A 15567-nucleotide genomic window follows, 5' to 3' on the forward strand; every position below is an offset into this window, starting at 1 on the left:
CCAGATTTTGCTGTCAGCTGAACGTGTGCCAGCACACAAGGGCAAACGCAGCAGCTGCTTGGCCAGCTCTCTGGCACCAGCACCCCACGGAGGTGAGCATCTTCTGCCGCTGCAGGATGCGCCCCTAGGGTTAAACGCACAAAGCTCGTACCGTGAAGCCTTGTGTCTTTTGGAAAGGAGCTGCATAAGGAAAAAAAGTCATTCCTTGGAGGCTAACAGGTGGCTGCAGACGTCGTGGAAGTCCTGAATGACAGACGGTCAAGCAGACAGACACGAGTACAGACTGGGCAACTAGTTAGGCCCAGACAGAGACTGGGACGCCGAGACAAGAGGCACCTGGAACAGCAAAGGTGGGAATGGCAGAGAGCAGCTGTGGGTGGCTCTTGGCCAGCTTCGGGGCTTGTAAATAATAAAACTGATCCTGGGCATAGGAAAAAAAAAAAAAGGCAGAGAAGCTGGGGAACGGAGGAGAGAGACGGGGGTCACTGTGCCCTTTTCCCCCCACAGACATTGCAACCAACAACAGGAGGCCATTGGCAGAGCCAAGGGATTCAGAGAACAAACCAGCAGCTTCTGACAACGCTCATCATCCTTTCATTCTGGATGTTTTCCCCATTTCAACACAAGCCCGCTCAATGCAAAATGAGGAACAAAGGAGAAATGAGTGGGATGCAGGGCCACCACCTGAACTTCTTGGGTCCAGACCCTCCCTCCCTCCTGCCCTCCTCGCTCCCTCTGCCCCTGCAAGCAGCAGGACCATACCAACACTGCCTGGTACATTTTTGCCTCTCCCCCAACAGATTTCAGCGTGCTCTGGGATGCAGACATCACCACAATGGTGCCTGAGACCTTTCTCCAGCAGCCCTCCTTCGGGCAGCTCTTCAGGAGGTCTCTGGACGCAGAGAGTGGTTTCGGACACTTGATAACTACACTGAAACCCGCACCTAAGCTGCGACCAGGGGAAGCAAAGGCATAAAACATGTTGGAACATCCTCATAATTTGACTTAAGCTGTTACCGGGGCATTTGACATGGCAGGTGAGTTTGGATCCGGGCCCGCATCGCCGTGTTCCTCCAGCCAAGCCCAGCTCGCTGCTACGTGCTTTATGCAGCTGAGGGGGGCTCGGGGTGCAGGCCAGGTCTAACGCCACTCAGCTCCAGATACTTCTCCATCAGGAGCAACTCCTGATCAGCTCCTCTCTAACCCCGGAGAGGAACACCAGCAAGGTGCCACCAACACAAAAGTGGTGTGAAGCAGCCCGGTTGAATGGGCTGACCCCCCATGGTGCTGCTTCCCTGGTAGGAAGATTTCTTGGCTTGCTTAAGGCAGGTTTCAGCGCACAGCAATGCAAAGAACAACTCCGTTATATATTCCCAGGACTTCGTTCACCCACAGCAATGCCCAGAGGCACGACCCAACGCGAAGGGACCCTGCCTTCCCAGCTAGCTGGCAGGAGGCCCCATCCACACCTGGTACCATTCTAGCAAACGAAGGAACAGAGCAGAGCAAAACCAAACCAAAGGACCAAAGAAACGGGGGACTTCTAGCTCTCGGATGAGAAACTGCATCTTCTTCGTGTTGTCCCACCTCCATACCCTCGGCCAACATTCCCCGTAGGGTAGCTGGATGTGCAGGACAGCCGTGAATGCCGGGAAAAGGGGGTTGAAAGTATAATGCAAATCTCTTTTCTTGTTTTTTGTTTGTTTGTTTTTGTTTGTCTGCTTTTTACATATATACACAAGTCTGACAATAAAATGTGGAACACAGTGCAATGTCTTGGCTGCGTAGCATCCAGGACTGGCTTAGTTGTGCATCGTGGCGTGCCGCAGGGACACACAGGATGGATAAATAAAATTATGTCCTCGGCTGGCTTCCATAGAGGAGCAAACTAGGAGCTGTTCCCCTGGAAGAAGAGCAAAGTCCTCTTTAAAACCTCACTGCAGTCCCTGGAGGAGAAGGCATTCCTCAGAGGTGCCGCGGGCTGGGGTGCCCGTTATGGTACAGCTTCTGTTTGATGTGCACCATGTTCCCAGTCGCCTCCTCGTACTGCCTGTGGTGACGTTTTCTGAACTCCTTTAAGTTACAAAATTTTGGAATCCAAGACCAGGAATTGTCTGGAAGGCAGAAAGGAGAAGGAAGATGAGATATTACAGGAATGCCGAGACCCACGTTCTCCTGCCTGACCTCTCACAGAACCATGGCACGGCTGAGGTTGGCAGGGACCTTTGAGTCCATCCTGTCCAACCCTCTGCTCAAGCAGGTCCACCCGGAGCAGGCTGCTCAGCACCACGTCCAGGTGGCTTTTGAGGCTCTCCAAGGATGGAGACTCAGCTCCCAGACCTGGCGCTGGGCAGGCAGCAGGGCACACAGGGACTGTGCCTTCGGCTGGGGAAATGCCAGTGGCACAGACAACCCCGCTTCAGGAACTGCTCGAGCAGGCTGCAGGGATTAGGGAAGGCTAATGAGAAATTAATATCGTTTTGATTGGAGTTTTTAGAAAGAGTCAGTCCGCTTCCCTAATTAGAATTTCTTATAGCTTTACAGATAAATCTTCCCGATACTCACTTTCCTTCTCCTCTACGTTCTAGTTTAACAGACACCCTCGCTCAGAGTTAGAGTGTGATTTACAGGGACACCGATTACGGAACAGGATGCCAAGCCATTCACTATTTTTAATAGCATTTCTGCCTTTTCCCCCTCCAGCAGCAAAAGCCCACAGGATGGGAGGCTGAGGGAGCAAGGCTTGCACGTGCTGGTCATCCTCAGGGTGCTGGCTTAGGATGCTGAGCTAACTCATCCAAGGCTGAAAACACCTGGCACATCTGGAACAGTGATGGAGATGGGGAAACCTCTGCTGATGTGGCCCTGATGCAACACAAGCATCTGCCCTTGCCATCACTTTGTCTCAGGTTCCTACAAACAACACGAGGCTCCACTGCATACACACATGCCTGGCTGCAAACTGTGTGCACAAGAAAATCCAGATTTTGTGCAAGTTGGACATACCCTGCCCACCTGTGCAGACATACAACCACAGGCTGCCAGCCTGCAGCTCCCCATCACGCACCCCTTTGCTTCACGCTTTCCAGCGTGGAGCCCTCCAGGCTCCTCAGGTGCCCGCTCCCACCTAAACACTCCTGCCCACAGGAGAGGGCTGGGATGGGATACGGCTGTGCCAAACCCGCAAGGATCAACCAGAACCAGACACCGGGAGGCTGGTGCCCAACATCTCAGCCTTACAAGGCCCGCGGGGCTGCACTTACCATACCGCCGGCTGGTTCTCCAGGCTCGCACCGCGTAGTGGAGAACCCCATCCATCCAGACCAGAAACCAGCTTATACAAAAGCCCAGCAAAAGTCCCAGCATCAGATCAATCTCTTGCTTCGTTACATTGTCAGTCACAAAGTAATTCTCCGAGGAGTCCACCACTGACTGATCCCCATCATACGGAATAACGTAATGGACGTGATGCCTGTTGCAGGGAACAGAAACAGGGAAAAGCATCAGAGGAGAAGAGCAGAGTACGTTTTCCATCCAGAACCTGCCTTTTGTGGCCGGGGGCTGGCTGAACACTGCTCCTTTGCTGTCCCACCAACATCCCTGGGACGAGCAGTGCTGTCTGGCACTCTGTGCTCACGTTAGCAGAAGAACTGGCAGAAAACGAAGCAGCAAAGCCCAGATCCCCGAGCCTGGAGCTCGTGTTGCATTCCTGACACAGGCTGCCTGTGCCCAAGCTCATCATCTGTAACACCGCAGACCGTGCCGGGGACAGCCCGAGGCTGCAGCGGTCGCTCCCCAGGGGCACGGAGGGCAGCGCAGCGTCCGCGCGGTGGCAGAGGTCAGCAAGGCCTCGCTCCTGACAGCACACAGGCTCCGAGCGTGTGGCCACCACACGCGGCCTCGCAGGGGTCCCAGCAGGCCCAGAGAACAAGGAGAAGCACATCTCCCACCTACCAGAGCAGAGAACACCGGAGCCATGGAGGAGGCACCAAAAAGCCAGCCTTAAATTCATCCTGACAGAGAGACCCGTGAGGTCCAAGATGGCCTCACGGTCCCTCACTGCGTGACTGGGGGACGCAGGTTTCCCTCAGCCGTTCAGGTCCCTCAGCACATGTAGGGTCCCCACAGCCGTCCCGGTGCTGCACAGGGTGTGCCACCAGCGCTGCCGCAGGGACGGGTGCTCAGCAGCTCAGCCCCCCCCGGCGCTGCCCCCTGCCACCCCCAGCGCAGCACCCGCAGGCACCGCGCGCGGGAGAGGAGGCGATCCCCCGAGGCCTCTGAATATGCATGAGGTGCAGGTTGCTCGATAATCACGCCTGAGAAACGTCCAAATATTTACACAAACAAACCTCTGCTCAGAGGAACCTACCGAAAACAGCCCTCGGCTCCGCAGCGGCTGCGCCAGAGGCACCAGCTCCCTGCAGAGCAGGGCCTGTGGGGCCGGGGCCATTCCTGGTGCCAGGAGGCAGGGGGAAGGCCGCGATGCCCAGCTAGATGTTCCCTCACCAGGCAGGGAGCAGAGGCTGTGTGAGGGAGGGCTCCCAAAAGGGAGCTTGTTCATGGACGGGAGGGCTCCCGCTGACTTCAGGGACACGGCCCAGCAGCTGTGCAGGAGGGGAAGACAAGCCTCACACACCACCAGGGACACCTGGCAGGTCCTCAGCTTGCTCCCTTTTGCTTCTTGCAGCACGGAAACAGCCTGGGGACCAAGTCCATGAGCACCTCCACAAGTGTGGCCTCCTTGAAATGCCCGGGAACTCGAGTGTCTCAAGGGGAGCTGCCCTGCATCCCCTCTGTGACGCCATGTCACAACCCAGAGCTGCCACAAGCCCGCCCATGCAGAGCATCGCTACCGCAGCCAGCTTTGGGGTGGAGAGGAGAAAACTTCCCTCACACAGCAAGCACGGGCCCTCTCCTGCCGCTGACCCCTCTCTGTGCCTGAGGTGGCTTCCAGGGAGCCCTGTCCCGGGCACCAGGCAGCAGCAGGGGCCTGGCACTCCTTTGTGTCCCCTTCTCCGTGCAGGGGGCTCTGTCCCCAAAGCCAAGTGACTTCAGAGGGGTGGAGAAGAGGGACAGCCCTACAGAAGTTCTCTGTTGCAGCTCAGTCCCCGGGGACATTGCAGGAGCGATCCGGAGGCACCGGAGCATTGGCACAGCGAGTTATTAATAGAGCACGGAGGTCCAGGGTCCCCACCGCACACCGAGGGAAATGGAAACTGGAACGTGGCCTGGATGGCTCTGGAGGCCGGCTCCAGGCAGGGAAGGCATCACCCTGAGCTGAGCACGGCGTGGGTGCGGGCAGGAGGGGTCCACGCCAGCAGAGGCTGTGACAGGGAGGCTGGAGGGAGGGAGGCAGCGCTGGGAGCTGGTGCCTCTGGCCAAGCCTTGTGCTCAGAAACGCGGCCGTGTGTGGCCACTGACGGCACTGAGCAGGGAAGGAGCTGTGTGGGATCGCCCTCTGAAGCAGGAGGGGCTGGTGGTCACCAGCATCAGCTCTCCTGAAGCAAGGGGACTGGGTTTGCTGCTCCGTCCCCAGGTAGGCAGCACCCGGGGAGAAGCTGGAGCTGCTGGACCCAGGGAGCAGTGGCTGTGGCTGTGCACATCCGCTCTGGCTGCAGCCTCCCTGCCCCTTCCCAGCCCTCGTGATGGGGGAGAGCTCCTCCACCCCTGGGCAAGCCGTGCACGAAGCCCTGAGTGCGGCCGTGCCGGAGCAGAGCCGTGGCCAGCCTGCCTGGGACGTCTCCCTACGGAGCTGCCCGAAGCGCTAATGTCCCTTCCAGTGACCTTGCGAGCGTGCTGCCTGCTGCAGCCCAGGCACAGCACTGGAGCCCTTCAAAAAGCACTGCTGCTCAGGATTTTGGGGGGGAACGAGGCTTAACCTGCCTCTCTGGCCATCCCCGAGGCACAGCCACCAAGGCACGCTGTGACAGGGGCTGCAGGAGGCGCAGAGCCGCCGTTCTGCTTCCCTGCCTGACCTTGCAGCCTCTCCCCAAACATGCCAAGCAGCCCAGCTCCTCGCAGAGCACGGCCAGCACAGCCGGTCTGCAGTGGCACGGGTGGCACCACCGCAACGGTGAAAGCAGCTTCCTGGGACCCTTCACCCTGCAGCAGCTCCCGGGAGCCCAGGGGAGGCCTGGTGGTCTCCAGCGCCAGGCAAGGAGCACCCCCAGCCTCCCAGCGCAGAGGATCTGGGGACAGAGAGGTTTAAGGACTTGTTTCGAGTGGCTGGGAAAGGAAGAAACAGAGCAAAAACATCACGTCTTGGTGCTCGGGTTTTGCTTGGGAGACTTTGCCTGGGAAGGACAGACTCGCCCAAGGTCACCCAGAAGGTCAGTGGCAAGGAGAAGGCTGCAAGGCCGAGCTCCTGAGGTCCCTGCCCTGTCCCAGGCAGGGAACTCCCAAGGCCCCATGCTGCTGCGATGGGTCTGAGCTCCACGCAGGTGTCATCTGCTCTCCCCAACTCACCCGGCCGCCACGGACGCCCTTTGGTGATTTTCCTTTGCATGACATCACCCAGCTCCTGATCCGCTGCCAGCCTCCTGCTTCCAGAGAGGACCCTTTCTTTCCTGGCTGGGACAGAGACGTTCGGAGCGGGGCAGCGCCACGCTTCTGCGGCCCTGGAGCCGGTGCAGCCCGAGGAGGTGGGACCCCCCAGCACGGGGATGTGGCCACCCTGAGGATCTGCGGGGACAGAGGGGACTTCCCTGCACCGGGACCAGCTCTCAGATGCGGCCCTCGCCCCTTCTCCTCCAGCGGGTGCTCAGCACTGGCTCAGCATCAGCACCAGGTGCCCTGACACTGTGCTGATGCTCTCGCTCCGTGCACCATCATCACGCCAGCTTCCCTTGGCAAGCAGCCGGCAGGGCTCTGCCCTCTGCTTCGGCGCCCTTTGGACGTCACCACCCCACAGACCACAGACCAGCAGCCACACCAACCTTGGCCACCCGTCCCTGGCACCGGGCAGCAGAGCAGGCCGTGAGCTCGTGGTCCTCCTGGCAGTGTCCAAGCCCCATAGCCATGGGCAGACACCAAACGCTTGGCACCTCACAGCCTTCCCGAGCTCCCCCTGACCTCCTGCAGCCAGCGAGAGGCCACAGCTCCCCTCTGGCCCTACAAAGCACCCAGCATGGTGGGGTCACCCTCGCCTGAACACCGTTCCGCCTTGCTGCTGCCAGGTGGTGCCGAGAAACAGCTTCAGCCTGAAGCAGCCCTGCTGACCTGACCCCAGGGGGACATGCGTGGCACAGGCCAGCCCTGCCGCGATCAGCCCCTCAGACGGGCTGGGTTTTCTCCCCCGAAAGTCTCAACACCAGGAATTCTCCCCTGTACCAGCACGCCCAGTGCTCAGGAACACGGGCAGCCAAGGCACGGCCCCCAGCTGCAGGAGACGAGCGCCCCATGGGGCAGGGCTGGCAGAGGGATTTGGGGGAAGAAGCGGGCAGGGTGCACTCCCTTCACTTGGAGTCAAATGTGATGTTGGCATCACAGCCAGGTGGAACCCAGGGGAAGGCAGATCCCCGCCTGCCAGCAGGGACCCCAGCCCTCACACAGCCCGGAGAGCCCTCTGAGGAGGCTCCAGCATGTCGGGTGACCCCAGCGAGCCCAGAGCCACCAAAACGTTCCTCCCCGCCCGCTGTGCAGAGCTTCGGGCAGCCCAGGGCACCCCAGCATCAACGGGAGGCCCAAGGCTGAAGCCTGGGCTTTTTCCCTGGGGTCTCGCAGGGGTGAAGTGGGCCAGAGAGCCCGCAGCAGGCCGAGCAGTGCCTGCTCCCTCCTCCAAGGTCTCCCTTTGATTATCGGCATGGTAAGAGCCCTTTGCCAAGCCCTGGTGCTGCTGTGCTCTGGGATGTGTCCCCGCCTGGGCCAGAGCTGATGGCTGGGGCTGCATAAACAGGGCGCTGTGCTCAGAGCACGGGGGCAGCTGCAAAGAGGCCGAGGCGCGTTGGGCATCAGCCGCCTGCAAACCAGAGGAAGCACCGAGCTCAAGAGCGTGGTGACGGCTGCGCCATCGCTTGCACGCCTAAGGTAACTGGTAAACTTCCACCTTTCGCCTCCGTGTTTGACAGTTTGGAAGCTGTTTTGAACTCAGGTCATTCTAAGAAATGACCTGAGTACGCCCGGGGACAGTGCCATGGCTAATTTATCTGCCTCAACAGCAGCTCTGCAGCCACGCAGCTCGAGGAGTGCCGTGGCCCTGCCACCTCCTTGGCCGTGGGCACAGGGGACACTCAGCCACACCAGTGAGACCTGGCACGGCCCAGCTGCTCCCAGCGATGTTGAAGTATGTTACCAACATCCAATTTTCACCACCACTGAGCACAGCTGTGGCAAGCCAAAAGAAAAATGGGCTGAAGAGGCAGAGGAAAACTCTTAAACAAGTGAAAAACACCAAGAAGACTCCAAAAAAAACTACCCAAGAAAAAGGCAATCCCTACCGAAAAGAAGAGGACTTGGTCTACAGCCTTCCCTACTGGCTTTAGCACAGAGGTGCCCAAGGAGCCAGGATTTAGGGGCTCCCCACATCGCTCTGGTCCGGCCGCACGTGGCCCTGGAGGTGCTGCTCGCCCCTTCCTTGCTCTTCTGCCACGGGAATCTGCGGAGGAACCGCAGGTGACGGCCACCTTTGGCGAGCGCCCTGCGGCCCTCCGTTAAGCTTTGCACATCCCAGCCTCTGGCTCCCACAGCGCGGAGGCCGGCGGGACGTGGTGCCTGGGGGGCTGGAGGCTGCTGGCTCCAGAGCGGCTCCAAGAGGACCAGAGCCCAGCGCAGGCGCAGGACGTGGCCGGGAGCTCCCCCAGGCTCTCCATGGGCTGGCCCAGCTGTGGGCCCCGCAGACGGGCGGTTCTGCACCCAGCAGCGGGCAGCCAGGCACCGGGATGAGGCCTCCAGGTGTGTAGGACGGGGATTATGGAGAAGACCAAAATTCATCTCCCCAAAACCCAGCGCTCAGGCTCCAACACAGAGCAGCCGAAGCCCACTGAGCACCTCAGCATCGCCCATGGCACAAAGCAGTGCCACTTTAGGGGACTCCAGCGTTGCCCAGCAGCCACGTCAGGCATCCATCCAGCCCTAAACTTGGGCACAGCCAAGAAGCCGCCCCAATGCTCCCAGGATCAGCCCGGCCACCGGACCTCGCTGTGTCCAGCACCATCACAGCTCTCTCGGGGGAGAAGCCATAGAGGAGCCAAAGCCGGAGGAAGATCACGGAGCCTCAAAGTGACACCTGGGCAGCAGCAGCACTCCCTCCGGGACACAGAGCCTGGGGGTTCTCCGCACCCCGATCCCCCCAGGCCCCACAAACCCCCCCCGAGAAGCGACGCGGCCCAGCGGCACCTAAGGCAAAACGCCAAGCGTTAAATCAAAGTTACTCACTTTCCAAGGGCTGGCAGACGCCTGTACACACGCAGGCACACAAAGGAAAACGGGCTTCCAGGCCCGCAGGAAACTCTTCTTCCAGAAAAACAAACAAGCCCCCCCCCCCCCCACACACACACACCCCGTGAGCATGCAGGAGCTGCCGGGGAAGGTGAGACACGGCCGGAATGCAAACACGGGAGCCCAGGCAGCCGGCGCCCTGCCGCTGGCCACCACCTCCCCGCGCCTGCCCGGGGTGTCGGGCTGGGAAGGGGATGGGGCCAGGTGGGAGAGCGGCCGCGGGCCACTTACCTTCCACAGTTGCAGTGACAAACTCGGTCTTCCCCTCTGAGATGCGGGAGGATGTAATTGTGAAATCTGTCCAGCAACGCATTCATGTCCATCAAGCAAGCTATTGCCTGTAAGAGCCCATAACCAAGGCATCTGGTCAACTCTGGATGATGGAATAAAACATTGACTCCAGTTTGATTGCCAGAGACTGAAGCAGTCATAAAGAAAAGAGCCGGGGTGTGTAACGGGGCACGCACACATGCACACACGCGCGGAGGTGCACAGGCTGAGGGACAGCGCGGGGCTGGGGGGGGGGGGGGCGCGGAATGGAGGGGAGGGAAAGAAGCGAAATCTCTTACCATAACGATAGAGGCGCCCAGGATCATGAAAATCATGGTGTTTGCATTCATGGACATCAAGGGGGAATTGCCGGCGGTCGGGTCCGTCCGCCCCCAGCCCGCGGAGGGCGAGCGGCGGCCGCGCTATTCCGCAGCGCGCAGCCCGGGGTGCATCGCGCTCGCTGCGGTGCGGCGGGGGGCGGCGGGGCTGCGGGGAGCCCCCCGCACACCCCCCACTCCCCCGGGGCTCCCTCGCCCTGCCCGATTGCTTTTTCCTTTTTTATTATTATTATTATATATTTTTTTTTATTATTATCTTGATTATTATTATTTTTTTTTCCTAGGACGAACGGGACAGGCAAAAATAAATGATAATAATAAGGCTGAGGATAATAAGAATCCCAAATCCGCTTCCCCCGCGCAGCCGAGGGAGGTGCGCCACGGCTCCGGGAGCGGGCACAAGCACAGCCCTTCATGCAGCAACTGGAGAGCCAGCCAGCCGGAGCCGGGGGGAGGCTGGGGGAGGAGGAGGCAAGCTGCAAAAATCACCCAGTCCGGGGGAGCCTCATTGCATCCTCTCCCCCGACCCTCCCCAAAAGCAACCCCTCCCGATCGGCGCAAAAAAAAAAAAAAAAAAAAAAAAAAGATAATAATAAAGGGGGAAAAAAAAAAAAAGGGGAAAAAAATAAAAGGAAAACAGCACCGCTAAGCAACGCGTCTTCCCCTTCCCTTCCCTCCCCAAGCCCCCGCTGGAAGCCCCCAGGGAGGGGATGCTGCAGGGGGGGGACGCGCCCAGCCCTGGCCTTTACCTCGGCGGGGAGGCTTCTGCTCCCCGAGCCGCTCATCGGCGGCGAGCGGCGGCTGCTGCGGCCCTACCCTCGCCGGGTGTCCCCCCTCCGGTTCCCCCCGGAGGAGCAGCCCCGCTCCGAGCCCCCCTGGGTCTTCCTCGGGGGCTCCCGGGGCCGGGGGCTCCGCAGGGAACCCCCCCCGTGCTCGTCCCCAAGGGGGCTGCGGGGGCGAGAGCCCCGCTCGCTGCCCTGGCAGGAGGAGAAGGAGCGTGAGGGACTCGTCCCCTCCATCAAACCTGGCATCCGAGGTGCGGGCAGGAGGTCGCGCTCCGCGGTCTCCCATGGCGTTATCTCGCCCGGCCGTGTTTTGGGCAGCGCGACGCAGGCCGCGGGTAGGTTCTTCCAGGCAAAAAACGGGGTGGCCAGGCAATAACTTTGGGGTTGCTTGGTTGGTTTTGTACGGGGACAGTGCGGGCTGGACGAACGGAAGAGCTTACGGCCACCGCTAACACCGCTCGGTGGCTGTCACGTCGTGGCGCGCGCTGCCCTCACCTCCTCGGCCTCCCCCAAGGTTGGCTTCACCTTGCTGGGGCCCCAGTACCGCTCCTGTGGGCTTCCCAGGGCCAAAAACCTAGAGTTTGCTTCTGCCGGGCTGCGCATTCTTGCCCATTTGTTTTCCTTCTGCTCCTCAGGCCACAATCAGCCTCCTTATGTAATGACTTGTGTTACATAAACTCCATTCTTCAAGGAACAGTCATTAACCTACTACCGGGTATTGAAAATACCAAAATACTGTCACACAATTAAAATCACTAAATGGTGTCCTCAAATTAGAGCACAGATTGCATTGCAGGTTTTTTTTTTTTCTTTTAACGAACCCACCCGCGGGAAGCGTTTGACGAGCCGGGCTCCTCGCGCGAAGGAGCAGCGAGGCTGGGGGCACCTCGGCCACCGGCACGCGCGGCCCCTCGGGGTGCCCTGCAGTCCCCTGCCCCGAGCTGCCTTCACCGGGCGCTGAGCTGGGCGCTGGCTTTGGCCACCAGCACGCCGTGGAGGCAATGCAGAGGGAAGGCAGCTGGCCGCGAGCAGAGGCGTAGAGACGACGCGCGGCTTTACAGTAGCAGCCGGACGCAATCGCAGAATTTGGGAACAGATCTCAACGTTGCGAAACGCTCCTGGTCTTTGTGACCTCCAGTCATCACGCTCGAGGCGATGAGCTATGGCACCGGGGAGGGTCAGACGTTCCTTCTCCTCTCCCCGCTTCGTCCTCCGGCAGCTGGCGCGACATGCTGCGCTGCTGCCGCCTCCTCCAGCCACGCGGCCTTGTACCTCCCGAGTGAAGACGTTCTGTTTTCACATGAGGACTGAGATGCTTGGACAGCCACCAGAACAGTTTACGGGGGGGGGGGGGGGGGTGTTGTTAAACTTCTTCCCGATCGCTTTAATATAGCTAGAAGTAAGCTGCTTGTTTTCGAAAACAAAGCCCAAGGTTTGGCCACCTCTCCCCTTGCGTGAAGCCAACCTGCTGTATCTTCCACCCGGCCTCCTTACCTCTCAGTGCTGGGGGACGTACAGCAGACCTGGCCCTTTTTGCTTATTAAACATCCTTAGACCCCCAGCAGTGCTGGCTGGGGATGGATAAGAGCAGAGACCTGCCTGGGAACCTCCTCCCGTTTGTCGCCCTGTGAGCACAGCCCGGGCGTGCTTCCACCAGCCGTGCTGGGGGATCCCCGACTTTCCTTCTGGGAGCAGCACAGACCTCAGGCTGCTGCCGTGGAGCTCACACGGGTCAGAACATGCACAATCAGAGCCAGCATTGCTTTTTTTCCTTTTTAATTTCTTCTCCTGTGTAAGAACATGCTCACTGTCCTCCTTTCCCCGCACTCCAGGCTATTCTGTTCCCCTGCTCTCGCCAGTGCCCCCGTGCTGGTACAAGCACCCCTGCTTGTTTCCTTGATACCCTCTCCTAAGCTCCGACATGCACGAGAAATAAACGTTGAAGCTGGATAATCTGCCCAGCAACAAATTCATTGGGCTGCCACACTGGAGCTACCTTGTGAGGCTCATCGATGTCTGCGCAGGCAGATCCAGCAGTGCCGGAACCGAGGGAAGAGCGCTCTCCTCCACCCAACGCGGTCTGAAGGCTCTTTTATCATTTTTTACTTACATGAACCTGCTTGAAAGACATGCCGATGGCTCTGACGGAAAGAACGTCCATGAATATTATGAAGTTCTTTGAAAAAGACAGACATGAACCCAAAAGTAACTTGTGAGAAGGAAAAACAGACTAGAAACTTGGCAACCAGGGCCCCACCGCTCCGTGCCCTGCAGGTGGGACCTGCAAGGGGCTGAGAGGCGAGAGGTGGAAGCTCAGGGAGCTCTTGGCGAGGACCTGCCCACGCGGGAAGCAGCAGCAGCTTCACGGCAGCAGGAGAGCAAAATCTTGTGACCACGCTTCAGTAGGAACAGCTCTTCAATCAATATGGCCTGCCGCAAGAAGTCAAGAAAGCGAGAGAGGTGCTGACAAAGCATAATCGCTGCATTTAGGAACGGGGGAGGAACTGGGAGGAATTTGCATTTTAGAGCCACCTCTGCAAACGGACTATCATACGGCATGGATGCGCATCGTGAGGAGCAACACCGCACCTGCAAGGCAGGGAGGAGCCCACCAGCACCACCAGCACCAGCACCACGCGCGGCGAAGCCACCAGCTGAGCCTCCCCTGCCGTGCCTCAGCGAGTAATCCAGGAGCAGCAGCGCTGAGAGGAGGCGTCTCGGCTAATGAAATCCCACGGTTTTAAAACTTGTTGTTCTGGGTTCACCCCGTAACCTGCAGCCGTTTGTCAGGCTTGTGGAACGGCACCCTGCTCGTGAATGAAAAATATATTATTTTCCCCATTGCTCTTAAACAAAAAATTGTCTTAAAATTCCTTTTTAGCGCAGAAAATAACTTTGGCCTCATGTTTATCCAGGCTTTATTTATACCCACATATATTTATGTATATATAAATACACATATCTCAAGATTAGGACCCCATATCTCAAGATTAGGACCCAAATTTCTAGATAGACAGCTTCATTGTGGAATTCAATGCAAACGAAGCACGTGGAGACAAAATAACTACCTAAATGCATATTTTTCTCTTAATCTGTAAGTTAAATGAGAAGTTTTAAATTAGAATAAGAACAGCTTTGGATGAGGAACAAGTTTTGCACACCCAAATCTGGAAAGCTTTGACATGGCCTGCAGATCACTCAGGACACTCGCCCACGATGGTGGCTCCTGGTCACGCATCCTTCCACGCACCAGTAAATGAACGAAGTCGAGGTGCTGGAAAGCATTCCAATGCCTGAGACAAACGGCCAGCTCCCAGGGGAGATTTTGCCTATGAACAGGATATTTGGGATGGAAAACACAATTCCGTCACGTCTTGCATGCTGCATCGTGTTTTCAGATGAAGGCTTCTCATTTCAGTTTGGTGAAGACGCAGCGCGCCGACGAGGTTGCACTGAACCATCCTCAGCACCACAGCAACCCGAATTCTGTGCCAGACAACAACATGCGAAAAGCATAATCTTTACCTAACAAAAAGGACACCTCTGTAAACCTGCTTACACACGAAACAGTTTAAAATCATCCTGTTTGGTGTTTTATTGCCTTTTTGTAAAATAACAGAGCTCTGTTTAGGATGAATTAAGTCACAGATCAAAACCATCTCCAAACGTACTCTCGGTTTCACCTTGCCACGAAGTGAAGACTTGAGTCCTGATGCTGCGCAGGGAAGGACTCTCCTCAAAACACTCAGTACCGTCCTTGCTTGAAATACCTTTTTAAAGGGATCAAGTGAAGCAGCTCTATCCTTACCGAATCCTCCTCTTCCTGGGGCTGTAAGAATCCCCATGGTAACAAGCTCTGGTAGCAGACAGACAAATGAACAGAGGCAGAGGACGCTGAATGAAATCCTTCAGATAGAGTCTCCAGAAACAAAATGGGACAGGACAGGCCAATCACAAACCCTACACTCTGCGCACCTCACCGCAGCTCCAACTCCCCAGCCCCTGATCGCTCTGATCTCTTCATTCATTCTCCACAGGAGTTTTGCTCTATTTTTAACCCAAGAAGAAGAGTGCAGGTATTTTGGGGACATGAAACACTCCTGGACCCCACAGATGATGCAATGACCCATTTGGACACTCGCCAGGACCCAGATTGCGCTGGCAGAGGTCTTGGTTTCCCCACAAGGGAGCTGAAACCTCCTCCAACCCCACCCCGCCTGAGCAGCGAGGTGTAGGATGCCTCTGGGGGCCCGGTTCAACGGACTTTGGATTCACAACTGCAAAGACTTCCAGATAGGGACTTGCAGCCCTGAGGTGTGGAACCGATGCCTTTTAATACATGCGAGTGTGTTCACTGAAAGAGGTTAGGTGGGATTGCTGTAGGCCTAACCACACACGCACCCAAAGCTGCCTGCTAGCTGGGTAACATCACCCTAAATTCAGAAAAAGCATTAGCTTCGGGCATAGGGAAATCAGTACATTTAAGAAAAATTCTTGTGAGATGCCAGAGGTCAGTGGGAGAATGAGAGAAGCCAATTCAAACTCCATTTCGTGCCACTTCACTTCTAGCACGTTTAAAAAGTTGCCTCCAGTTATCAAAGTACTAAAGAACACACAGCCCTCATTCGCTCCAACACCTTCACAGGTTCCTTTAACAGGTTTTAAGATCTTCTCCTGCCTTTAAACAGCGGCACTTTACCATTCACCTCCAGAATGCCTAATAATTCAGTTTGTTTTCA

At 57.6% G+C, this 15567-nt stretch overlaps 1 protein-coding gene across 4 annotated transcripts; it reads right to left on the bottom strand.

The window, feature by feature from the left end:
• Positions 1 to 571: 571 nt before the first annotated feature.
• TMEM240 (transmembrane protein 240) lies at positions 572 to 15508 on the bottom strand (the record flags this gene model as incomplete). Of its 4 annotated transcripts, none has more annotated exons than XM_080564526.1 (4): positions 572 to 2114; positions 3264 to 3472; positions 9667 to 9773; positions 11068 to 15508. In XM_080564526.1, the coding sequence occupies 3 exons, from the start codon at positions 9756 to 9758 to the stop codon at positions 1966 to 1968; spliced, it is 450 nt and encodes a 149-aa protein (XP_080420652.1). In that variant the 3' UTR covers positions 572 to 1965. The 4 variants fall into 4 exon arrangements, with proteins under 4 accessions (XP_080420652.1, XP_080420650.1, XP_080420651.1 ...); XM_080564524.1 differs by having other exon boundaries at positions 10005 to 15508; XM_080564525.1 differs by having other exon boundaries at positions 9667 to 9808; positions 10005 to 15508.
• Between the last annotated feature and the right edge of the window lie 59 nt (positions 15509 to 15567).

The sequence above is a fragment of the Anser brachyrhynchus genome (assembly GCF_964034855.1).
Source record: "Anser brachyrhynchus genome assembly, chromosome: 21".
NCBI classification, from domain to species: domain Eukaryota; kingdom Metazoa; phylum Chordata; class Aves; order Anseriformes; family Anatidae; genus Anser; species Anser brachyrhynchus.